General features: G+C 40.2%; 1 protein-coding gene across 2 annotated transcripts; it reads left to right on the top strand.

Moving 5' to 3' along the window:
• On the top strand, window positions 1–24146 carry rps6kc1 (ribosomal protein S6 kinase B1). 2 transcript variants are annotated; one of them, XM_086167264.1, is made up of 16 exons: window positions 1–148; window positions 2071–2106; window positions 2952–3072; window positions 4618–4733; window positions 4805–4898; window positions 4984–5037; window positions 5140–5562; window positions 6219–6343; window positions 6978–7076; window positions 9045–9092; window positions 9648–9780; window positions 11329–12960; window positions 14882–14971; window positions 19538–19620; window positions 21343–21438; window positions 22333–24146. In XM_086167264.1, the coding sequence occupies exons 1-16, from the start codon at window positions 47–49 to the stop codon at window positions 22432–22434; spliced, it is 3354 nt and encodes a 1117-aa protein (XP_086023390.1). In that variant the 5' UTR covers window positions 1–46; the 3' UTR covers window positions 22435–24146. The 2 variants fall into 2 exon arrangements, with proteins under 2 accessions (XP_086023390.1, XP_086023391.1); XM_086167265.1 differs by lacking the exon at window positions 1–148 and adding an exon at window positions 293–475 and having other exon boundaries at window positions 22333–24144.
• The last annotated feature ends 1244 nt before the right edge of the window (window positions 24147–25390 follow it).

Consider the following 25390-nt stretch of genomic DNA (forward strand, 5'->3'; position numbering starts at 1 on the left):
TTCAAGCTAGCCGGCTGGTAGCTTTGGCAATGTTGTTGTTATCAGAATGATATCGCAGCGGGACAGAGGAGAAATTGCCCGGTTTTATACTGTCACTGAGCCCAGGAAGCATCAGAAAGGCTACACTGTCTACAAAGTCACTGCAAGAGTAAGTGGAAAAGGGACGCTCAATGACAGCCTGGCTAATGCGAAGTGCATCTAGCTAGCTGACAGGATTAAACCATGCTAGGCATGCTAACGTGATTCAAGCGTGAATTAACGTCAGCGTTAACATCATTCTCAGTGACAGCGCAGTAAATTTTTGGAAAACTACAGTCGTGTCCTTTGCTAACCGGGAGAATGTCAGTTGTATTTAAAATGATTGACGATTTTTCAATTTACTTTCACTTTGGCTGAAGTATATCAACACTACGAAGCAGAGGTGTCAATGACAAGAATTATATCAGAAGGACACTGGGAATAATTTGTATTGAAGGTGATGTTATATGTGGTATGTGTGTTTGTTTTCCGTCTATCAGGAGGAAAGTTGCTGAAAAACAACATTATTTATTTATTAACGCGGTTGTGGGGTGATGCCATTGTTTCAGTATACCGAATTTCAAGGATGTCAATTTTATATTTATAAATCTTAATATTACACTGTACATAATTTGAGGATAGGCTGAAGATCATAAAACAAAAGTTGTTTGGAGTTAAAGAGTTATTCATAGACTAGACTGTGCCACTTGAAAAAAATCTTGATCTTTGCTCCACCAGTGTGATCTGGTCATCTGTATGGGGGTATTAAATGTGGGGAAAAATCTGAGCAAAAAAAAGATTCAGATGGTTCAATTGACAAAAGAAGAGCTCAACCAATAGAAGTGTGATTATAACGATGATGTATTTGATATTTTATTGCATTTACAGTGGACCTTGACCAAAATATTGACAGGACAATATGTCAGTAATATGGTTGGTGTACGTTTACCTAATTACACATGACAAGAGCTGTGTCCCAGTTCAGGGCCTGTGTCCTTCCGAGACTACATTCAAAGGACAATTACTTGATGACTGGTTAGCGCAGGGGTTAGCGCAGGGTGTCCTGTTTTGAGATCTTTACAAAATATGGTCTAAGTTAATTTAATTTGGAGGATCCATCTGTTGGATTTTCACTGCCAAACATTTCCTACAATGCACTTCCTGTCAACAGGTGGAGATTTGACAAAAGCTAATTTAATAAGTTTCATTGACAAATCATTGTCATCAATATGCATTAAAAATCCAAATATATCAAGTTTTAAATATGCTGCTATTGTGATGTAAGACATATGGAGATACAGATTGCCATCCACGGGCTTGCCTCCCTGAGTTTACCGCCTTCATTCTGGAGGCTGAGGTCGTGAAGTTACTATTCAAATGGGAGCTCCACTGCCAGGCAGGGGTAAAGACCAATCTCCCAAAGGAAGATGTACACTAATTTTCTCACTCTTTGAATATTTGATCTGTACATCTATTCAATTTAATAAATTACTGGTGCAGAAGAGGCTTCAGAATTCTTGCTTGTCACCATCCCTACGGAAGTACTGTTTAAGGAGAGATATCAAAGTGACTTAATTTATGTAATTATGATTACAGCAATTTGAAAAGATTTTTTAATATTACTGAACCAAAAAAATCAAGTATTGGCCGGGATGTAGTCACCAGATGTTAACTCAAATTACCATCTGTGAGCCTGTGTGTGCTGCTTCAAATACTTGAGAATCTATGATAACATTTTAAGATGATGCTCTCATGCACACTTTAACATTGTCTTGATAAATTTTGTTACACATCTTTGCTCAGGATTTTGAATATTTTTCATATGGGGCTATATATAACAATGGCAATCCTTTATCTCTGCCTGCAACCCTGCTTGAAATGTATGCTGGTGATGTCTCCTTTAAACAATAAAGACAATTTACTTAATAATGCCGTCATTGTTACGCTCACAGATGTGCCCATGGGCACACTTTCCACATGTTGGCAAATAAATACTTGCTGCTGTAACAAATTTTATATCAAAGCCTGTATTATCATCTCTTCCTGACACAGATTATCTCCAGGAAGAATCCAGAGGATGTTCAAGAGGTAAGCCACCAAGTCATTGTTTTTGTGTTTTTGAATTCAAATGTTTACAAGTCCTTGGCAAAAGTTTGGGTCAAGACAAATATAATGTATGGAACATTGTTTTTATTTTTTCATTGCTTATTCTTTAGAAATTCTAACCCCAGGTAATTGTTAGGGGTTTAGAATATATGTAGAAAGATTTGAGATAGTGAGTGAGTGAGAGAAATAACTCAATTCTCTTCGTACCCACAAAATAAATGTGCTTAACATTTTCTCAGATTAAAATCAATGTTTTTCATTGCTGATATGTTTCAAAGATTCTCTCTCTTGATTAATAAACTGCATGTAATACAAACATCTTCTCATGCATTTGCCTCGCACTGAGAATACAGCCTAGCCTGTAACCAGTGCTAATGCAGCAAGCATGATGTCAATTACTGCATGCGTATCTGAGAGAGGTCAAGCCAAACATACCTCCACTTTTAAACAGTGCTCCTATTTAGTGGTCGGACCGGTTTGCTGCCCACCAGCTCCTTCACCAAGAGTTTTTACTACACTGACCCCATTTTTGATTTAGGATCTATAGTTCTTGCTTTATTCTACCTCCATAAGGCCTTTTCTAATCCAGGTTTGTGTCAATATTTTATGGATCTAATAGTTCTGCACAAGATGGATTTGTGATGGTCATGTGACATAGTTAAAATGGTTAGCATAGGAGCATAACTACTATTTGTGAAACAGTATTTAATGCCTTAAATGAAATATTCAAGATGATTTTTAAAAATATTGTGAATATGCTGTTGGTGATGGTTTAGCACAGGTTCTTTTACTTCTGGCTTCAAATATTTTGGGTCTTCACTCTTCAGATAATTGTGTGGAAAAGATACAGCGACTTCCGGAAACTTCATCAGAATCTCTGGCAGCTGCACAAGAATGTTTGTAGCCAGTCAGAACTGTTCCCTCCCTTTGCCAAGGCCAAAGTCTTCGGTAAGGCACCATAATTCACCAAGTCTGAAGGAATACTTTGGAGATGGATTTTAAAAATGGGTCCAGTATACAGTATTTGTAAAGTATACAGTATGACGTTTTTTTTTGAGGATGTTTTATACATTGAATTTTCATCATTTCAGAATAATGTTTTCATTTTCAGCAAATGAGGACAATTTGGATGTGTATCGGTGCTTCGTTTGTAGCAATAGATTATAACACAGTTACCCAAAAAATTGCATCTCCTGTAATTGAAAATGGCCAAGCATTCAAATTGTAGCATTTAGGTGAATTTAATGTGATCAGACTGATATAATTTTTTTAACTTTTTACCCATTTAATGCCAAAGTATTGTTTTTAAGTCCACATGATGTGTAGGACTCTGCCCTCCTGTGGCAGTATAGTGTTACTACTGATTTTGTTTACATAAATCTTACCACATGAGATTATCTGTTGTTCTTTTCAGGATAACAAAATGTGTGGCTGACTTAGTAAAGTAGTGAAGCATGGATCATGTAAAATTCTGCTAAATTTAAGGGTAGGCCTTGGTGAGATTTTTATATTTTTACAGTGTCACCCTGAGCCAGCCCTGGGGGGGGGCACACAGGCAAGTGTCTCCCTGAGCCGGTTCCAAGCCCGGATAAATGCTGAGGGTTGTGTGGAATTGTCTGAAAAGAAGAGGAATGAAGGGTAGTCGCAGCAAGACATGTATGTGAATGAGAGGAACCCGGGTGGAACGGTGAAGCTACAAAGAGTGGAGATCAAGAAGTTGGAGGATTTTAGGTACTTGGGATCAACAGTCCATAGCAGCGGAGATTTTGGAAAAGAGGTGAAGTGATGGGTTCAAGCAGGTTGGAATAGGTCAAGAAAAAAGACGTTGAAGCCATTGAAGACTATCAGCCAGAATTAACGGAAAGGTGTATAAGACAGTGGTGAGACCAGCGATGCTGTATGGCCTAGAAAGAGTAACAATAACAAAAAGACAGGAGGCAGAGCGAGAGGTCATGGAGCTGAAGATACTAAGGTTCTCTTTGGGAGTGACGAGGATGGATAGGATCAGGTTCCTATCAAAGGAACATCACATTAGATGTTTTTGAGAGAAGGCCGGAGAGGCCAAACTGAGATGGTTCGATCAAGTTCCAAGAAGGGAAAGTGAATATATTGGTAGACGGATGCTGCAATTGGGGCTGCCAGAGATGTGGCATATGTATGTGTCGTAGGTAGCTCAGTGGAAGAGCACATGCCTTGCATGTATGAGGTACTGGTTACAATCCCTGGCATCTCCACTGTAAGTTGCTTTGGTTAAAAGCGTCTGCCGAATGACTGTAATGTCATGAGAAGATTTTTTTGGAAGTAGTAGTTGGTAGTTGGGATAAGTAGTTGGTCGGAGGATGCAGGGAATAGAGTTAGATGGAAAAGTTTGATTTGCTGTGGCGACTGCTGAAGGGAAAAGCTTTACTAGTGTTATGCAAAACAGCAACATGACATGACAATAACAACATGTTTCTCAGCAGACTGTCATTGTATCCATGCACTTATTTGTAGGTCGTTTTGATGACTCTGTGATTGAGGAAAGGAGACAATGCTCTGAGGATCTACTACAATTCTCTGCAAATATCCCTGCACTCTATAGTAGTCAGCACATCCAAGATTTTTTCAAGGTATGCTCAAAAACAAAAAAAACTCCACAAACATAATAAGAACTGGATAGAAAAAGAACTTTGTTTTCCAGGGTGGTGAGTGCCACGACGGCTCAGATCTCATTGGACCTGCCGAACCTTTCTCTGACTTCCTTGCTGACAGTTTGTCAGATTGCAGCTCTGATGGTAGGATTTCATCATGTAACACCTCATCAGAATCTTTTTTTCTTAATTCACGCTTAATTATAGGAGAAAAATTGACTTTTTCCAGTGCAAAGAGACATTAGTGGTGCAGAAGACTTGACGATCACATCAGAATATGGAGGTAGGAGAGTTTAAAATAATTAAAATATTTGATCAATACAAAGATAAAATATCATGTGTCTTTACAGTTCTGTATTCTTTCTGACCTCCCCCACTTCTTCAGGCCCATCCAGTGACAGTGACCTGACCTCTCTGGCTGTGGACACAGATTCTCTGGCTGATCTGGATGATGGCATGGCCTCGGGCCGCGCTTCTCCAAACCAGCCACAGGGGGGAGCCACTAACCTTAGCAGTAGCTGTAGTCCACGTTTGCCTTCTCTGCATGAATACCGCACTCCATCTCCGGCCCTGGCTCCTACTTCTTTAGACCCGAACCCAGAGGTCAGCAGGCAAGGTCGAGCAGCTCTGTTCCCTGGCAGTCTAAAGAATGCTAGTGGTGGTAGCCTCAAGAAAGTGAAATCAGATTACCTTGACAAAGCCAGCGAGATAATTGGTTTGGCTACACAGAAGGAGAAAGAGCAGGACTACCAAGCCGCTTTTGCGTTCTATCGCAGTGGAGTAGACCTGCTGCTTCAAGGAGTCCAAGGTAAGTTTGGCCAAGAGCTGTACAAGTTCTACAATGTTTAATGGTGTTTAATGTCAAAAATAAAATAGTAACATAGACTGACGAGTTACCCTTTTTTTTTCGTTTTGGAAACTTTTTACTGAATACTGAAAGTTCAAAAAAGTGAGGCAGCTGTGTGATGAATTGCTTATTAAATTCTTCCACCTGAAAGTGAAGAGGACCATGACAGTATCTGTCACTAGCTCTTTGAAATAGATCTTTTGTCTGTGTCTTTATCATGTGATTTTGTCATTTTGTGAATCAGTTTGTATCAGTTTAACTTTTGATAATTATAAAAGTCCTGTCAAACACAGTACCACTTTGTGATGCAGTAAATCAGGCCGAGATTCAGGAACGATGACTTGACACCTAGGACAAGTTAGGACATATAAAAACTGTTTACATTGGCTAACAATTATCTGGCAACCAGTAGCAACAAACATCTTCTGATCCTAAAGTCACAGCCAACAGTAAATAACAAAAGTTAGGAGGTGTTCCCTTTCTTAGCCATTAGGATATGTTCATGAACCTCTTTAAATATATCCTGCTCTTATCAGAAAATGTTGTCTTTGCACAGAAGTTTTCAACTCTAAAAGCTGCCTCACAATGCAAAAAAAAATTGCTCTCTCTCTTTACAGCTGAGCTCAGTCCCAAACGGCGAGAAGCAGTGAAAAAGAAGACTGCAGAGTATTTGATGCGTGCAGAACAGATAGCTAATCTGCATCTGAGAAGCAATATGGGTCAAGGTTCAACCCAGACAGTGGTTAGTAGTAAAGAAATATTTCTGTCCTGTGCACCTAATAATAATATAACATCATATTCATATTCACACATTTATTGCTGTCAATCCGTTGTGTGCTGTTTATTGAGAAGAAAACATGGCTACTTATTTAAGAGACATAGCTGTGGGCTTCCTTTTCTTCTCTTATAAGTTTTGCATTTGTTGTCTTCAAGTCTATTTATTGGCCTTGATAAATATTATCAAATGAATGCTGCATCTTCAAGTTTCTATCACTTTTATTGTATACTTAGGATGACTACAGTGTCATATATCAGTGTTTAGTACTTGTGCTTTTGATTCATATGGTGATTAACATTGTGCAACAATGCATTTTCAGGGCAGAATTGCAAAATATATATTTACATCTAATTTAGACTTGATTTTCATAAAGGTTTATCATACTTTGTATAGTCTTAAATAGTTGCAAATTTACACATGCAGTGAAAAACAATCTTGCCCCCCAGGACAAATAAAGCTTTTCTGATTCTGAAACAAAAAAAAAACAATTTTGATATTATTGATCCCTTTTCTGTATATTTGCTCCCTTTACTTATTTGGGCCTTTCTTACCATATCAATGATAATTATGCTAAATAGTTTTCTTCCTTGTTTTTTAGGTGGTGGGTGCGCAGTGCTGCCCCTCTACCAGCAAAGGGTGCCAACAGAATCCTTCGGAGGATTTGAATGCTTACAGGGTATTGGGGATCATAGATAAGGTAAGTACACTTTAAGATGTTATCATTATTATTATTATTGTTATTATTATTATTAATATTAGCAAGTGAAATCAGCACTGAGGCTGTAACTCAATAACTACTATTGTGTAGTTATTGTTAAGGTTCACTGACCTGTTCATTACCCTGCTCAAATATCTGTGGATGGTGTCCTTCTTCAAATATCTTTTATATGTGTCCTTTCCTTCTTTGACCATCTCTTTTATCTATAGCAATAAAACTGGATAGATTTACTAGATAATATAGAAAGGGCTGAGTGTGTGTATGTTTAGTGCCAGTTATGACTGCCACAAGGTCAGTTTAGGTTGCCGGTCCTCTCAACCAGCTGCCGGTGAAGCAACTTCACCACTCAGCCATGAAATGACTTGGCAAGCAGCTCAGAGAGCAGCACACGACACTGAATCAATGATGCTCATCTCACACACGCACACACACACGCACACAAGTGCAACTCTAAGAACATTTTTGACAATACCATTACGTTATACTATAGAGGATAGAGTGCACAGGTTTGACAATATGTCAGAATCACAACAAAAAAACAACTAAACAAAGCAAAACAGAAAAACTAATCACTGCAGAAATGACCTGTCTTTCCTCTGCTCTTTCTCCTGTTCTTACTTCCTCCTTTCACTTTTAATGGGGACACAGGAGACAGATGGAGAGAGCTTCTCACCCTACTGCCCCCTGCCACTCCTCTCCACCTCCCCCCTTCCCTGATGTTTGTGTCTTAATTATATTAGCGCCCTGGCTAGCACCGCCACTCTGTTTACTCACAGCTCCATTCATATCCATTTAGCCTGCACCTGTTTGGTCCCAGCAAGGGTCACATGGAGAGAACACACCCCACAAAACATACTCATGCATGTATCACACTACACACAAACACACACATCAGGTCACACACATATGCTCAAGCTCTCCCCTGAGACAGAGAGGCAGCATGAGAGAAATAGAGATGTCAGAAAGAAAGGGAAGGAGGGATGAAATAAAGCTGTTAAAAGTGATGAGCTATAGAAAGTCAAGTGAGAGATGGAGCACTTATTTTCTTGTCATACAAATACAAATCAAAATGCCCCCCCCCCCCCCCCCCCCCCACACACACACACACACACATTTGACGTGTTTTCTGATAACCATCTGCTTCTTTTGAAGCTGAAAAAAGGGTTAAATAGAAGAAGTTAAATTATGCCTCTGAAATATGAATGCAGATCTTAATGTTTATATTACAGGTATCTCATGTGCTGTATATATGTGCTTGTGTATTTTGCTTTTTGCTGCTATAGAGGGCTATAGCTTTACTCTGTCTTTATCCCTTTGCAAAGTACCGGTACTTTGCCTAATTGTTAATATTATCTGTTTGGTTGAAGCAATTAATTATCTATAATTTAATTGATTCTCTCTGTCAATTAGATGCTGTCTCAGATAGATACTGAATAATAACTTTGATATAGTTCACGGTGGTAGTGACATGGTTCGATTCTGAACAACAAATATATCAAATCAAAATTAACTGACTGGTTATACTGGTCATTGACCAACAGAAGTTTAACATGCAAGCAAGACAGCATCAGCATTTTATCTCGGACTTGTTTCCACTGTCCCTTTTATATAGCTGTTGATTTGATAGTGTGACTGTCTGCTGATGTCTTAGTTACAGTTAGTTTATGTAGTAAGAGAATTACAATGCCCCCATCTCCAACAAGTCATGTTAAAGGTGCTGGTATTTTGTGGCAAGGGTCTTTGGTTTGGTTAACACAGTTGGGTCTGATGGGCTAATGCCAGTTTTTCCAGTATAATTTAGGGACCTACATTTATCATGCTGTGACCCTTGTTTGGGTCCTGACCCATGCATTGAAGAACACTACTTTGGAGGACAAAACCACTACATCAATTTCAGCTGTGTATCTCTGGTCTTACCTGGCAATTGATGGTACTCTTCCATCACAGGTTCTATTGGTCATGGACAAGAGAACACAAGAGACGTTCATCCTGAAAGTAAGTCTGTGTGTGTGTGTGTGTGTCCTGCATCATCACCGTCCTGACTGTGTTAGTGTGAAGTGTGCCAGAAGCCCCTGTGTGTCACCGGTGTAATTGATTCTAATGGGCCTGTCCCTGTCAGCTCTTCTGCTCTCAGGTGTGAGACGTGTGCCAGATGCCAACGTGCAGCACAGGCACACATGACTACACACACATACGCACATATACAAACACGTCTACAGACACTCGCTGCCAACGTGAACTTTACATGTACTGATAGATATGTGTGACTCTTTGGAAGTCACGCGCTGTGTGTGGCTTGATGGATCTAGTGACTTTGGTTTGCCACCGGGCAAATCTGGCTACTTGTTAATTGGAAATTTCTCCTTTGCCACATTCCCCTCCTCATTTTTTATACCTTGTACACCATGGAACCTAGGGGATCTTCCTCTTCTTCCTCCTTCAATCCATGACCTTTTTGTCTCTTGTCCTTAACATAACATCCTGCTTTCAGTATTTGCTTTTATTTCAGTTATTCACTACATCTCACTTAAACGCTTGTCTTCCGTGCAGGGCCTGAGAAAGAGCAGTGATTGTGGGAGAGTTAAGAAGACCATCATGCCTCATTCTGTGCCCCACATGGTTCGGCTGAAAAAGTTTGTTGTTTGTGAAGACACAGTTTTCCTCTTGCTGCAATATGCTGAAGGTAAGGCAGTCTCTAACCTCTTAAACTCATCCAACCTTTTTGCAACCCGAATATCTTTTTCTCCTCTTTCTAAATTCTGCAGTTCCTTTCTCTGCCCTTGCTCCAGACAGATGTTTGATAGAGATGGGTGAGAGTCACAGGTCATTATTCGGAATACCAGGTGCTGCAGTGCTTCATTAGCCATGCTAACACCTGGGCCTCCTTACATTCTTCTCTCTTCAAGTGTACTTAGCTTTTGTGTGTGAGTGATTAGACCCAATACATTTTTGATGTCCTGTACCCTATGGTATACTCCACATCCAACCTGTCCGAATATTAATTGATACTATTAAATATCACACAGGGCTATTCGGTATAATCTAATGAAGCTGATGAAATGCTAATATCACACAATTACATCACAGCTGTGTGGTTCATAAAATGTAGGATTTTACCTGATGAGGATTTCTTAAATATGGTGCCTCATTTGTTAAATTATTAGAGTCAGAAAACCAGAGAAAAGCAGTGACCTGAGTGACATTGGACAAAACAGCATGTGGATGGCTTTACTTTGTAAACCATTGGCCTGCCCCTATCATTATCATCACTACGCACTTCCTACACTTCCTATCTATTCTCATCAAACTCAACAGATGCTGCCTTCCAATTGCTCACTGTGTGTGTGCGTGTTTGTGTGTGTGTTAAAGTCAAATTTATGTTAGCAACAGAAAACATACTACAGTCATTGGGGTTTGTAGGCTCTTATTTGGATTCAAAGGGCTAAGTGCAGCATCTTGATGTACTTTGATTTGTCATCTTTGATTAGGAATTGTTTTTTACTCTCCATGAACTACTACTATGGTGTCTGTTAAGCATTTAAATTGTATTCTGCACCTCATTTATGTTATGTTTGCAATTTACTTCCAAATTAAGGTTAATATAAAAATATTTATTCTAAATAATTATGGGTGGCATGGGTGAAGGGATAAGAATTGCCATCTGGTCATAGCCAGATTGCTTGATTGATCCCTCTACTCTCTAGACTGTGTCATAGTGTCCTTGGGCAAGATACTGAACATCTTACTCCTCATAAATTGGTGGGCAGGTGTCTTGTGTGCGTGCGTGCGTGCGTGTGTGCGTGTGTGCGTGCGAGAGAAAGTAAAACATCAGTTTACTAGTGAGTAAATGTTTCACTACTAATTAGAATTTCTATTTCATATGATTAGGTTGTTCAGACCACTTTGTTGGATGTCCAGACTATTTTAGAAAAGTTTGTGGTATGACACAAACTGGTATATACTTGATTCCAAACCTTCCTGTAATTTAAGGAAAGACTAAAGAAAGACATTACAGGCAAACTTTACTAATGCTGTGAAAATTCATATCCCCCAAAGTATGGTGCTCATATGGAATTATGAAAATTTGTATTTGGCTTCTGTAGCCAACAGATAGATTTCCCCAAAAATGGTATTAAAAAAAAAGTTTCAGACTTATGCCTCATCTGCATCAACCTGGTTTTTGTGTGGTCTGTTTGCTTTATCTCTAACACACCATTTGTTTTATCTGCAGGTGGAAAGCTATGGTCACACATTGGAAAATTTTTACATAATTCCAGCCAAGAAGAGAGCTTTGATATTCCTTTTATCCAGAAGAGCCATACAGCAGCTGTTCACTCCCCACCATATTCTGCCCCACACCCGGTTGAAGATTTAGCCAGTTCGGGCTCAGGAGGTGTTGCTGGTTCGACTTCTGTTACAGGACTGCAGAGGGACGGGAATGAACTAATCAAGCCTCATAAAAGTAGCCCTTCTTCCAGGCTCATTTCACAGATTGGAGCCCGCACCGCATCTGGAGCCGCCACTGAAGAAGAGTGTACCACCAGTTATTTGACACTTTGCAATGAGTATGAACAGGAAAAGGTTGAGCCAGATGCACTGGAAGAGGAGGAAGAGAAAAGTGAACAGGAAATGTCCTCACTGGAAGTGCCCATTGGGAGGACCGCCACTTCTTCACGTAGTCGCTCTCTGCTCAGTAATGACAGTCTCTCTTCACCTTTCAGCTCTCAGGAACTTGGATTTTTCTCTGAACAAAACTTATCTGACAAAAGTGGATTTAACCATGAGATTGAACAATACAGGGAAGAGGGGCAGGAACAGCCCGAGGTCTTCAGTGCGTTGCCCTCCCCCTCCGTGCCGTTGTCTCTGGATCAATCCAAGCACACACCAATGGAGTTTTTTCGGATTGACAGCAAAGACAGCGCAAGTGAGGTGATTTGCTCAGACTGGGGAGAGCAGGTGCCCTCTCAAAAACAGACTGTGTTTTCTACATCTGACCCTGGGTCAGACATGACTGAGGGTCTACCAGAACTTGCTCAGGAAGTCAAGGGAAACAGCTCAGAGTGGCGGTTAGACTGTAGTGATAAAGGCTCCTATGAGTCAGTGCCGGTCATCTCATTTAAAGAGGCAGTAGTTGAGGATGAGGCTCATCCCCCAGACCTTTTGGTCAATCTGCCTGTAATTGGTGGGGCTATGGATCCTTTACAAGAGGAATTAGAAACTTCTACGCAGTGTCTAAACCTTGGGGCCCCAGCCTCTCCTCAAAAGTTCATTCAGCCAGATGTTTTACAACTTCACAGTCAACCAGAGGAAAGGGATAATCAGCTACTTGAGCCAGAGCCTTCATCTGTATGTGCAGTCTCTGAAGCTTTCGACACAACATCTTCCTCCCCCTTGACTACTCTGTGGAATGACTACAGCTTGGCTTTTGGACAAAAACACTCTGACAAGGAAGCGGTTGAACCCTCATGCCAAAATAAAGACCTCATGCTTGATGCCAGCATTCCAGTTGCCGATTCCCTCAGTGGGGAATTAGAGCCCAGCACTAGAATAATTACAGACATGTTTCCCAGTCCTAGTGAACCCTCTCACATAGCAACAAATGAGACTGAGGCTTGCTCCGTAGTTGAGAGTTTATTAGGACTGGAATGTGAATCATGGAGAGGCAGTGGTGAATTTGATAAAGAAGTATCACGGCTGTTTGCAGAACTAGACAAGCTGTCGTTGGCTGCATCCCAAGCTCGTATCCCCGAGGCTTTCATACGATGCTGGGCTGCAGAGATGGTGACAGCGCTGGATTCTCTACACCAAGAGGGTATTGTCTGTCGGGATCTAAACCCAAACAACATCCTTCTGGATGAGCAAGGTTAGGCAGTTACTATTACCACATATATTTTCTCATCCCTCACTGTTGTAAATAGGGGTATTATTCTATGGTCTTAGTGGGACATATAAAAAAAAAAGAGGTTTGCAGTATCACTTTCAATAAGTGTGGTAAAAGGTATATTTGGACAGCCCAATGACACATCAGTTCTTAACTGCTCAAACTGAAAGGGGAGGGCAGCACAAACAATTCAGCATCTTTACTATATCTACTCCACAAGCTGGACAGCCTGGGGTATCAGTAGTGAACTGGACGGAAAGACTGAAAATATCAACACCGCTACTCAACAATCAATACAATCAAATCATATATTTATTTGACTTAACTTTAAGATGATATTTTTCTATTTAAGGTATCACGATTACTAAGCAAGCATAGACGGACTTTCAGCAGTTAAAAAATTATGACCAATGATGGTTTGAACATCACATGTGCAAGGAACAATAAATTCTTAAGTTGTTTGTTGATCTTCTAAACAGTTGATTTCAACCTGAATGGAAATCCAGACATACTTTATATCTGCAGTGTTTTTCCCTTTATCAAAAAATACATGGGAGCTGGTTCAAGCTCTTGCTGACCTGCCTCCCAAATATGAAAATACCGTCAAACCATTGCAACTTACTGAGCATTTGTTTTTGGATTTGGCAGTTCTCATAGTTGTGGTGTTTTTGTTGCTGCCTTCCCTCTGTGAGTTGTAGGAGACCATCTGTTAATGAAATCACTTTATTACTGTCTTAGTTTTATGCCTGATACATCATTATTTAATAATTACAAGTGCTCTGCTCAGCTCTGTGTGTGTGTGTGTGTGTGTGTGTGTGTGTGTGTGTGTGTGTGTGTGTGTGTGTGTGTGTGTGTGTGTGTGTGTGTGTGTGTGTGTGTGTGTGTGTGTGTGTGTGTGTGTGTGTGTGTGTGTGTGTGTGTGTGTGTGTGTGTGTGTGTGTGTGTGTGCGCGCGCGCGCGCGCGCGCGCGCGCGCGCGCGCGTGAAGTTGAGATTAAAGATTGAGGATTATGACTGAAAATACCATCATTGTTCTTGTCTTTAAGACCAAGTTTTCCATAGGATGTAACTCAGGGCTCTCATACAGTATCAATGTTGATCTACAGAGCAGAGGCTCCTATCAAATTTAAATGAAAATATTAGAACATAACCTTGCCATTTAACTTTAAGTTCAAAATAACAAAAACTGAGACAGTGTCTACAGTATTTTATTTTTACTGTAAGCAACTTGACTGCTTGGTTTGATTTACCTATGTCTTTTTGCATTACATTTGATTACATTAAGATTGAAATTTCCTGCTTTTCTCATGCGTTACCATGTATATATCTTTATACCTTACTTGTTGGTTCAAAGACATCCTGATATCTTTAGCAAAGCATGAAGCCAATATCCCTGCATGTTCTGTTTACTCAAAATGAAGTCTCCTCTAGAAGAAAGTGTTTTTACCAGCAGGTCACAGCTTCCCTAACTTCTTCTTTTGTCATCCTGCAATCATCTCTCCCCACCTCGTTATCAACAAGCGTCTAATTAGCTGAGTGGCTGTTTTAGTCTCTCTGGTGGTAATTATTGTTCTAAAGGGCCCATCAACAGAGTAGTGTGGTGCATCAGTCTGGCTAGCCCAGGCTAATGGCCACGTCTACCTAATGACACCATTAGTTCTAATGATACTGTTAACGGGTAGTTGCTAAACAGAAGTAATCGCAGAGGCTGTGCTTGAAAACCTCATGGAGGGATGTAGAAAGGCAGAAAGGAATGAAGGAAGGAGGTTCTCTAGAGGTGAGCAGACAGTTTGAAAAGTAGATATTCCGACTGACATTTGACTGTGCATGGTCGATGAGAGCCTGAATGGAGATGAGTGGGTCACACTTCATGTCTGATCAGAACAAACTTTCTTTCTCCTCAGGTCATGTTCAGCTAACTTACTTCTGTAGCTGGATTGACGTGGAGGACTCCTGTGACAAAGAGGCTAATACCAACATGTACTGTGCACCAGGTGAGGGTCATAGAAATCCCATAAACTTCTATTTCTAATATCTTATTTTGTATGCCAGGTATTATTTGTGCTTTTTTGGGTTGGGTCACAAGACATGTTTTATACACCAAAACTGTGTGAAAATTTGCTTATTCAATTTATTTAACTCTAAAGTAGCATTCCCATTTTGATTTTGCCTGGTATTAAAGCTGAATAAATTGGTACTCACAATATATTTTACAGCGTGCCCTGGTCCACCGTAAACACTGGGGCCTGGTTGTATTGACCTTATTGTCCTGTAGAGGGTGCTGCTGTGCAACACAGGGTAGTGTGTGTGATGACCCTGTCTGTTGCTCCCTGGCAGCTCTGGCATGTTGTTTAAAAGCTGCCTAACTCAAATTGTTGCGAGACCACGGTCACACTAGTGTGTGTGTGTGTGTGTGTGTGTGTGTGTGTGTGTGTGTGCGCGCGCACGTGCATGCATGCGTGCACTTGTGCGTCGCTTTTGGGCATGGTTCAGGCTGTTGAATAATTTTTGCGCAAGCTTTCTTATTAAAAAGCAGATTTTAAAACAAAAACAAAGTCAAAAGGTAAAATAGTTCAAAACACTTGACCAACTTGAGACGTGCATAATAACCTTCCCACACACTGGTATAAAGCTTTTCTCATATTCATTCTACCTCTAATGCCTGGAAAGTCACTTCAGATTTCCATTTTTCTTGTGTCTAGGATGTACAGAATACCTCTGTGAAACAAATCTGAATGTAAAAATGCTCTATCCAGTATGTAGAGGGTGAATGTTTATTATCCCTGCAAACTCTATAAAAAGCCTACCAATGGAGATACAGATAAATACACTGGCACGTGTTCTGTGGCTGGAAGTAAAAGACCTAAAGATACTAAATCACAACCTATAGCAAACAATAAGCCAGATTTTATTGCAATTAAATAATTTTTCAATTAATAAACACTGAGAGAATTATAAATTAATCCAGATGATACCTTTCATTGTTACATTTCATAGCATTTTCAAAAATAGTAAACAGTAAATGATTATTCAAAATATTAAAAAGAAAAATATTTTGTTGAGTGACTCACTAAAAATGCAACCGATGCATTTAATTGAAAAATGGAAACAACAAATAGTTTCACCATTTGGATCAAGGCCCCTCAATTTAAAATTGTGTGAGCGAGAGTGAATCAGTCTTGGAAAAGCTAAAGACATTATTTTCCTTTTACACCTTACTTAAAAATTTTAGTCAATTGTGCATGGACTTAACAGTGCCTCAGTTAATTTACTACACTATGTCTATGGGATAGGAAGTGTATGTCTGTGGAGGTTCTCAGTTATCCAGGTCATGGTGAATTCTTGTCGAAATCTTCTTGTCTTGGCAACTGGACTTAAATTTCTTAAAGTGAATTCGACCGAAGAAATTCAAGTCCAGTTCCAAAGACAAGATGATTTCGACAAGGATAGGAAGTATAATTAAGAATAAGCACTGGACTTAAAAACTGATAAAGAAATTCATTGTGAATGCTTGCTGTCTTCCTCTTGACTAAGTGCAAATGATCAGAGATGCTGTTAAAATTTCATAAAAACATCCAGGTTGCGTTCACATACCTTCCGATAAAGTCACCATATCAATGGCCTAGATTGTGGGAAAAAAAATGCAAAGATGACCAGATACTCACAATTTTGAATGTTGGGGGCAAAAGCCTGTTAATCACTGAGTTGAAGTAGAATTAAACTGACCTCCACCCAGGTGTGAAAGGTCCTGTTAGTTAAAAGACTGTTGATCTCATGTGGATCGATGAGTGAAGTACACATAAACAGCCAGCAGGGGGTGTGTTACACTTCTGCTGAATTAAACAGACCCTTAGTTTTCAATTTACTGGCCCACCTCAAGCACTTACAACTTTCTCTTTTTATTGTCAGTTTATATTTGCCTTTTTTATTGTTATGGTTCATTTGGCATGGATATATCAGTAGAACTAATATATTCAATATATTTGTATTGATTGAATGTACATCCATTCATCTCACGTTATCACGAACATCGGCTCGGAGGTTAGACAGTCTGTGTCTCTCCTGCCCTTGTTATGTATTGCTGTTTATCCAGACAGGGTCAGCTCTAGAAATGGCTTCATTCCTGATGACAGATTTATGACTGTTTGCCAGAATGCTGGCAGGGGGTCTGCTATGACCGTGTGTGTGCACACATATGTGTGTCTATCAGGAGGAGGGAAACATGTTTTTAAAGCTCCCGCATTCACACCCAGAAAAACCAGGGAGTGGACTTAAAATACACCAACAGGGTATTAATCTGTTTTTTCGAAAACTCTGCTTATTTACTTTCTCACCATTTTGACATAAATACTGATAAACATCAGATGGCATTCTTCTTTTCACACATAAGTAAAAAAAGCTTTTAACTGAAAGGTTAGGGCAACAATATTTAAGCTTTCAGGGATTTACTTATTGAAAATGTTCTATAATGTTTGACAAATATCAGGCATTATTGACTTAATACAGTTTTCCCCGTTCTCACTCCCAGACACTGTTATTACATCTCAATTACTGTATCTTGGACATAGATCTTTATTAATTTAACATTTTTTTTACAGTTTCCTCATCACTAAGATGAAACTTTGCCTGCTTTTGTGATTAGCAATATTTTTTCAAACTTTTGAATTCTGCTTCATGCAAAGGGAAAACTGATCCTCTTCACTTCCTATCTTTGTGAACCTAACTTCCTCTGTGGTCACTGTTGGTAAAGTTAATGGGGAAGTCAGTCTTAGAGGAGAAGAGCGAAAGTTCCTTATGGCCCTTTGGGGTGGGTGGTTGGCCAGACCAAGATACCTTGTAGACGGGAACTGTACTGTTTAGGGGAACGGGAAGAAGAAGAGACCATAAGGTAAAAGGGCTGCATTGTTGAGCCAGAATATGTCACTTCTTCACTATTCTTAGTTAAATGATGAGAATTCAAACGAAGTGTTTCATACACTATTCAAATGCAGAAAATGCCAGCTAAGTGTTGGCATGGTCAAATTTGAAAATTTGTTATAATTGGGTATTCTCAAACGTGCAGTATAAAAGTTGGTTTTGAATGACCCCTGGCCCACGAATGCAGTTAATTTCCCTTTCTATCCTCTTTCTCTTATCTCCCATTCTGCCTGCCTCGCTCTGACAGAGCGGTAAGTGTAGCCAGCTCCACTGTACTCTCCCTGCAGCTCCTTAGACATTAATCCATTGTGATGACATCGACCTTGCTCTGAGACGTGTGCTTGTGTGTGTCCAGTATCTCCCCTCCAGCACATAACTACGCAGGTATCACTAGTCCGTTCAATGACAATCTTCTCTCCTTGGCTGTCAAAACAGTAGTCCTGGGGAGCCCTGAAGACAGGTTGCTCAGTTTGCTGTGTGTTTATGCCTTTTGTACATCTGTGTATGTGTGCATACTTTAGCGTGCACTCAGTATAATAGCCCGCTCTAACCTTGGCTGCAAGAGAGCCATGCAGGCCTCCAGAGTTCCAGGCAACCTCCAGGAGATGAAGGGTCTTTGTCTCCCATGTTCCCCCAGCTAAGGAGCCCGATCTTTGGGCGAACCATGACCCTTGGTCCTGGCCCTCTGGGTGACCAGCCCCTCTTCCCTCCGGAGAGAGGAAGTTAAAAATCACAGAAGGCCATCTGGTACCCAGTGGAGATAGCGTGCATACACACACTTTGCAGTAAAGCCAGTTTTTTCCTTTGTCTCTCGTTTAAACACACTGACAGTCATCACAGCTTAGCTTTCTGACTGCATGTGAATTTAAGTACGTGTTCAACTGACATGACTTGCATTGAAGAGTCCTAGGTATTGGACAACTAACCCATTAAATGTTTACCTCGAGAGGACTACGTGGAACAGGTGTGTTGGGCAAAAAAAGGAGTTGATGCAAGTGCAAACTTGTCTAGAAAAGACCACAAAGGCAAATCGGTGGTATAATTATTACAAAGACCCTCAAATATAGTGAAGAAAACCACACAAAAATGCCACTTTATTTGTTCTTAAGTTTCAGACTCTTTTCTCTTAATACTTCTTCTTGGTGTGTGTGTGTGTGTGTGTGTGTGCGTGCGTGCGTGTGTGTGCGTGTGTGTGTGTGTGTGTGTGTGTGTACGTGCGCGTGCGCGCACGTATACATGCATGTCTATTGTCTGAATGTGTTTGTGTTTGAGGTCAGGTCATGCAGATGGTGTGAAGTTGCGGCACAGACGGTTTCCTCAATTTAACTGCTTTTTTTATTATGCAAATCACCCTTTTATGAGACACGTGTGTCTGTGTGTGTTGATGTGTGTATTTGTGCTTGTTTTGAATTGATCATGTAATTTGGGAGAAATTTGTGAGTCCAGTGTGAAACAGTATTCAGTATTTAAGATTCAGTACCTCTTGGGATTAGTTTGAAGTAGAGATTGAGATTAATACCATTTTTTTTCAAAGCATACTTCTGGCTATTTTTCCTATTTCTATCAAGCACACTGCAGTTTACGCTCACATTTAAGCTGTTTCCCTCAGCACTAATATAAAGATGAACGCTCTGTCATTGCAGAGGTGGGAGGCATAAGTGAGGAGACGGCTGCATGCGATTGGTGGAGTTTGGGCGCCATCCTTTTTGAGCTTCTGACGGGCATGGTGAGTCAAAAAGTATAAAAAATGTTATCTTTGTTGCTAAGGTGTAATGGGATGTCTGTGGGTGTCTTGGCTATCAACTCGCCAACACTCTTTATGGCTTTGCCAGGTTGTGTGTGATCGTGTGCACATGTGTCTGTATGTGTTTGAGTAGGTGGAGTTTGTTATTTCGGTGTGTGTGAGGTGCGTCTTGGCTGCCGTCTCTTACCCTGGTTCTCGGGGAGTGCCAGGGGTGTCAGTGTGACTTTCTCCCCCAGCCTGAGCTCCATCTGCTAGGCCAGGGGGTCAGCTCTCCACAGGCCTCTTTACTGGCTCTTGGAGCAGCACTGTTTGGTGCACAATGACCTCAGCTCAGCATTGAAGGTGAAGACCAGGGCAGCTCTCAAGATGCTCCACCACAACTGGTCCAGGATCAGGGTGAACTGTGGGACAGTCTTTCAAGACCGGGCTGAGAGGAGGAAAACATATCAGGGCTTTTTGTTTGGAAGCTCTCTGTGAATATTCAGCTGCTTGTGTGTATATACTAATGAAGGGCTGGTGCTGTCTTGAATGAATACATCCTCAGCAGCACAGACGGACACCCAGTGCAGGTGCAGAATAGCCCCTCAATTTTTCATTGTTTATTAAATTTGAATAAATTCTAACCGATTGCCAGTGGGCATATTTTCATATCAGTTATCAGTGGTGCCCATCAGCGTCCCAAGCATGAGTCAGGGTTGGTAGGTTGGTGTTAATATGTTGAACAATACACACCCACTTACCTGGGGAAAACACAACCTCAGTCACACAGATGTCTCCTTTGATGATTATGTCTGGGTACGGTCCTGGCAAGGATACACACACACAGGCACACATAGTGTCTCTTGATCCTTGCAGGATAAGATCTTGCCTGGAGCAGTCTTGACTGCACCTAGGAAACCAGCCAGAACTCCTGCAGCATGAATCAGGAGAGAGAGGGGCAGCCGATCAAACTGATGGAGGAAAAAAAAAAAACTAAACACGCCAGGTCCCCCAAACACAAACAAACGGTTTACGGCTTTTATTTTCTGTGCACGCGCAGACACACACATACACACACACACACACACACACACACACACTGCTCTAGGATTTTCAGTTTGTTAGTGTAGATGCAGTGAAAGATGTGCCTTTGCAGTATGCTGTGATTATGGTCATCATTGTCAATTATTTGAACAATGAGGCTGTATCCTGTGCTTAGGAAAGCACTTACAGGTCTTGTACTCACTTTACCTCACTCCTGAGATTATTTTTACTTTTCTATTTTTTCAACGTTAACCATTCCTCTTTATAATATACACCGGGATCTCGGCAGATTTTATTTTGAAAAACAAAGGAAAATGGTTATGGACTGTGGCTGCTGTGATATTGGCCCTTCTGATAAACCTGCTTCTAAAGAAAAGACAAAAAAAAAAAAGAAAAGAAAAAGAAAACTATGTTTTTCCATGTTTTTAACTTTGAGGCATACAGTTGTTCCAAGAAAAAGCAACATTGGTAAAGTAATGTCTTTGTTATAGTTCCTGTCATCAGTGTTGTTTCAGGTGCTCTGCCTTCTGGTCTCCTCCTATTTGCCCAGTCTCGTCGTTCTCACATTGACATAGGCTCTGCAGGTGTCAGTGTATCTGTTCCCTCAGTTCTCAGTCTGCCAGTTTTACCGTGTTTGGATTGATGGCTATCTATTCTTTCCACTCTTTCTTCCCTTTTCAGTCTCTGCTCCAGTGTCATCCAGCCGGAATCAGCCGCCACACAGCTCTCAACATCCCTGAGTCTGTTTCAGAGGAGGCCAGATCGCTGTTGGAACAGGTGACACTTTAGTGGGCTAGGTCTTAATGCATTTACTACTGTTCACAGCCTTTTCATGTAATAAATTGAAGTGGTTTGTTTAATTAATTTTTAATTTATTCACGCATAATTCTCTCAGTCCCTCACAAAAAGGTTAACAGCTAAAATTTGAGCGTGAATAGTGTAAATAATAATAATAGACATTTTTTTTATCTAGAGAAGGAAAATTGCAATTTGGAAATGTCAGTTTTATCAGGGATACCAAAGTGTGGGGTCGGCAGAAGAACCCTGAGGGAGACTAATTAAAATTCTGAAATGACTTGAAATAGCATTTGTTGCAGTGTTAGTAAAAAATAGAAATGACATCAATAATAAAAAGTAGGAATTGTGAAAATAGCTGAAAATCTTTTTTTTTGATTTTCATTAATATTCCTGGTATAGATTTAGTGTTTTGTTTTCCTTTTTAGACATTTTTGCTACACATTTAATTTGGTTTTCTCCACATATTCCGATGTTTTTGAATTTTCCAAATGGGAAATAGGCAAAATTAGCAAGCAGTTACTTAACAATTAATTATTAATACCCAAATATAAGTAATATTTCATCTTAATGAGGTTAGTGAACTTATTTGTCTGTAATGTAGCACAAATCTGCTACAAATCCAGTGTAATTAAGCTGTGATGGATAGTTACTATGGTCTGGCTTATTGTAGTAAAATGGTTTCATACCACATGATGACCATGTCTTTAAACCGTTAGTATGTGCATACTGCATTCTTGGTCTTTTAATGGGATTATTAGATATGAGGAGTCTTAAGAATGTTTCACCATTTTGTTAACTTAAGCTGCATAGCTGGGTAATGTTTATGATGTCGGTGTGAATTATTTCGTTGCCTTCTCCGTTTCTGTCCCGCAGTTGCTGCAATACCACCCAATGGAGAGGCTGGGGGCAGGGGTAGCAGGGGTGGATGACATTAAATCCCACCCTTTCTTTGCCAAGGTTGAGTGGCCCAAGTAGATGCTGCTCACTGGGAGTGTGGACACTGGTTCTGCATGCTGGAATATCTGACTGCAGTAACTTTGCAGAGAAAACACACTAAAAGAATTCAAGGCTCAGACTTCTCATTGGATTATTGCCAAAAAGCAGTGATACCCACCTTGTTTATTAGCTCAGTTTCTTAGAGGGTTTTATGCCTCACTGTTTAAATGCAGGGAAAATTTCTGATGTGTGGTGCAATAATTTATATCGTAAATGCTTGTACCGAGCGATGATTCTCTACATTATTAATCTCATCCATTCAAATCGCTGCATATATTCGCGATATATTAGCCAAACCAACAGAGCTCAAATTGAGGGGGGTCATTTGTGTCCCTGATTAAGAATGTGGTCACACAGGCTTAAGTCACTTTTCCTTGTGCAATAAACAGTTGGTTGCACCTTTGAGCACTTATCTCTTACAACTGGCAACTGAAAAGTGAGACAGTGAGATTTATTGTTTTGTCTGGATGTATAAACAACCACTGATCCTTTTTTTTCATCCCTTTGTACTGAAAAGCAGCCCTTTTACAGTAACAGAGGCACACACTATGCAAGGTGAACAAACTATAAAAGTGAACAAGAGTTAATATCAGGCATTAGATGGGTAGTTTATCTGAAGAATATATTTAGTTGGATTGATATTAATGAAGGGAGAAAGACCTGTTTAATAAGCACCATGAATTGTGCTTCCGAGGAATTCTTAGTGGCTCAAATTACTTTCCTTTGAAACCATTCTTTTTATGTGTTGTGGTTGCTTTTGTACGACGATCAGAGAAAGTTGCACTGAACAACATTGCATATTGCGCATGAATTTAGATTGATGTATTTAATACAGTGAAAAATCTTACCGTGTAAAAATTGTCATCTTGTGTCGCCTTCAAAGGCGTGAAATGTCCTTGATAATGTCTAGTTCTTCGATCAAGGTTTTTTTCAGTTTTTTTTTTGTATTTTATAACTCATCTAATACTGATTTTATAACATCTTTAATGAATGAATTCCAGACTTGACATTTTCATTGTTGCCCAACATGCCATTCGTCACTTCTCACATACATCGGTACTAGCATATCAAACACAACTAAATGTACTTCACTAACACCACGTGGATAATCAGCCACCGTTGAACTCCTCTACACTGTGGTATGACACACATTTTCCTACAAATCCTGTAATTATAAGGCTCATATCCACCTACTAACCTTTTTCTCTCAATCAGGCATACATATCAGATGCTGTGCGATCACGTATTTTCCAATTTCTCCCGCAGTGTCACTCATGTCTGTTGTTGGTTATCTATACTGGTCTGACAATACAATCTGGAAAACAATAAATACACCTAAATGAGATCATGTGCAGTAGAATTGCTTTCGTTTGTTGATGCGCTGACATGTGACGACCTGAGAGGAGGATGCGTGTTCTGGGGCTACAACTCCAGCCGTGATACTCCTAGAAAGCTGCTGTCATTCCCGCTGAGTGTCACACTGACCGTAATGTGAGCTAGCGCCAAAGCACACAAACCCACTCGCTCACATAGCACACTTATTCCCCAGCACCCGTCAATACAAATGGTCCCTTTTAGGTGTCGGCTAATAATGCTAGCTTCAAGATAAAGATGCTTTTTAAAAATTCTATGATCGATTATCTCATTTCAGCCGGGGCCTCCCATACGGGCAATACGTTGTCAACGTTGTCAAGGGACTTAAGGATTTAAGGATGACTACTGTCTCCAGAATTTTCATTATCAACATTTTATGTTATGTATATATGTAATACAGTAGATCCGTGTGGTTCTCCATTGCAGTTTCTTCTATAAGCTCTGTAGTGTGAGGTATTCAGGGAATTGCATTCCTGCCATATTCTTGTTTAACTGTCCCCCAGTGTTTACTGCTGTCAGAAATTTCATTCATTTCACAGCGTGTGATTATTATAAATGCCACTTGATAGCGAGACAAAAACAGATGCTCTTTTGGTTTCAGTTAAAGACCAAAAGTTTCTTTAGTCTTACTCTGCTCTGACTAGATCTGCTCTCCCTGTGTTGAATTTGAAGAGACTTCCAGCTCAATACACAGATTTCGAAAAAACTAAACCAATGACACCACAACTGCAATGAACTCTTTCCCTAAAAACACCCACGTCTTTCTCCCTTTAATCTGGCATCCAGCCAGAATTTGTCTTTTCTGCCTCTTCATTCTCCTCCTTGTCCTTCTCCCGGCGTTGTTGAAGCACCTTTTCATCTGGATGACTTTCTAACCCGGCCCCCAATGTACCTGCCGCGGTTGTAAAGGCTCCTGAACTCTTGAAACGATAGTTTGTCGAACGTTCCAGCTCGCCAACACAGACAGGGCTGCAGATCCTTATAATTACGTCGTTGACGTACTTTTTCCGATTCAGACCAAATATCTGGACATCTTAATGGCATCTATCACTTTGGATATTTAGTACACATCGAGCAAGCCTCACAGCAGGAAGGTTTCTGGCTCCATTCCAGTGGCAGCCTCGGTGTGGAGTTGGCATGTTCTCTTTGCGCCTCATGGGTTTTCCTGGGTTCTGTTTCTCTCCCGCTTCCAAAAAACATGATTGAAATAGTTTTATGTGTTACACTCCTCGGAGGAGTTAAACTCTCTTCAACATTCTTTCTTAAAACATTCTGACCCTAGTTACAACAGTTCTTTAACCTGAGCAATGTAAGATACACATAAATCTACTGCATTTGGTTTCAGTTGATAAGATGCCGGGTTTCTTTGTTATGTAACGCGCTGTCTTTTTAGATAAAATAAAATGTCAGTAATATGGTTTCACCTACTTACTCCCTGCAAAATTATCTTTTCAAACTTGTCAATTAAATATACTTATAGTCTTCCTTGTAGGTAATAGAGATCCCCTTTAAGTTTAATAAGAAATTGTAAAAGTAACGTAATGTTACGTTTCATGTTGCT

Source organism: Fistularia commersonii, chromosome 20, assembly GCF_037954325.1.
Source record: "Fistularia commersonii isolate RoL2024-O1a breed Wild chromosome 20, RoL_Fcom_v1.0, whole genome shotgun sequence".
NCBI lineage: Eukaryota > Metazoa > Chordata > Actinopteri > Syngnathiformes > Fistulariidae > Fistularia > Fistularia commersonii.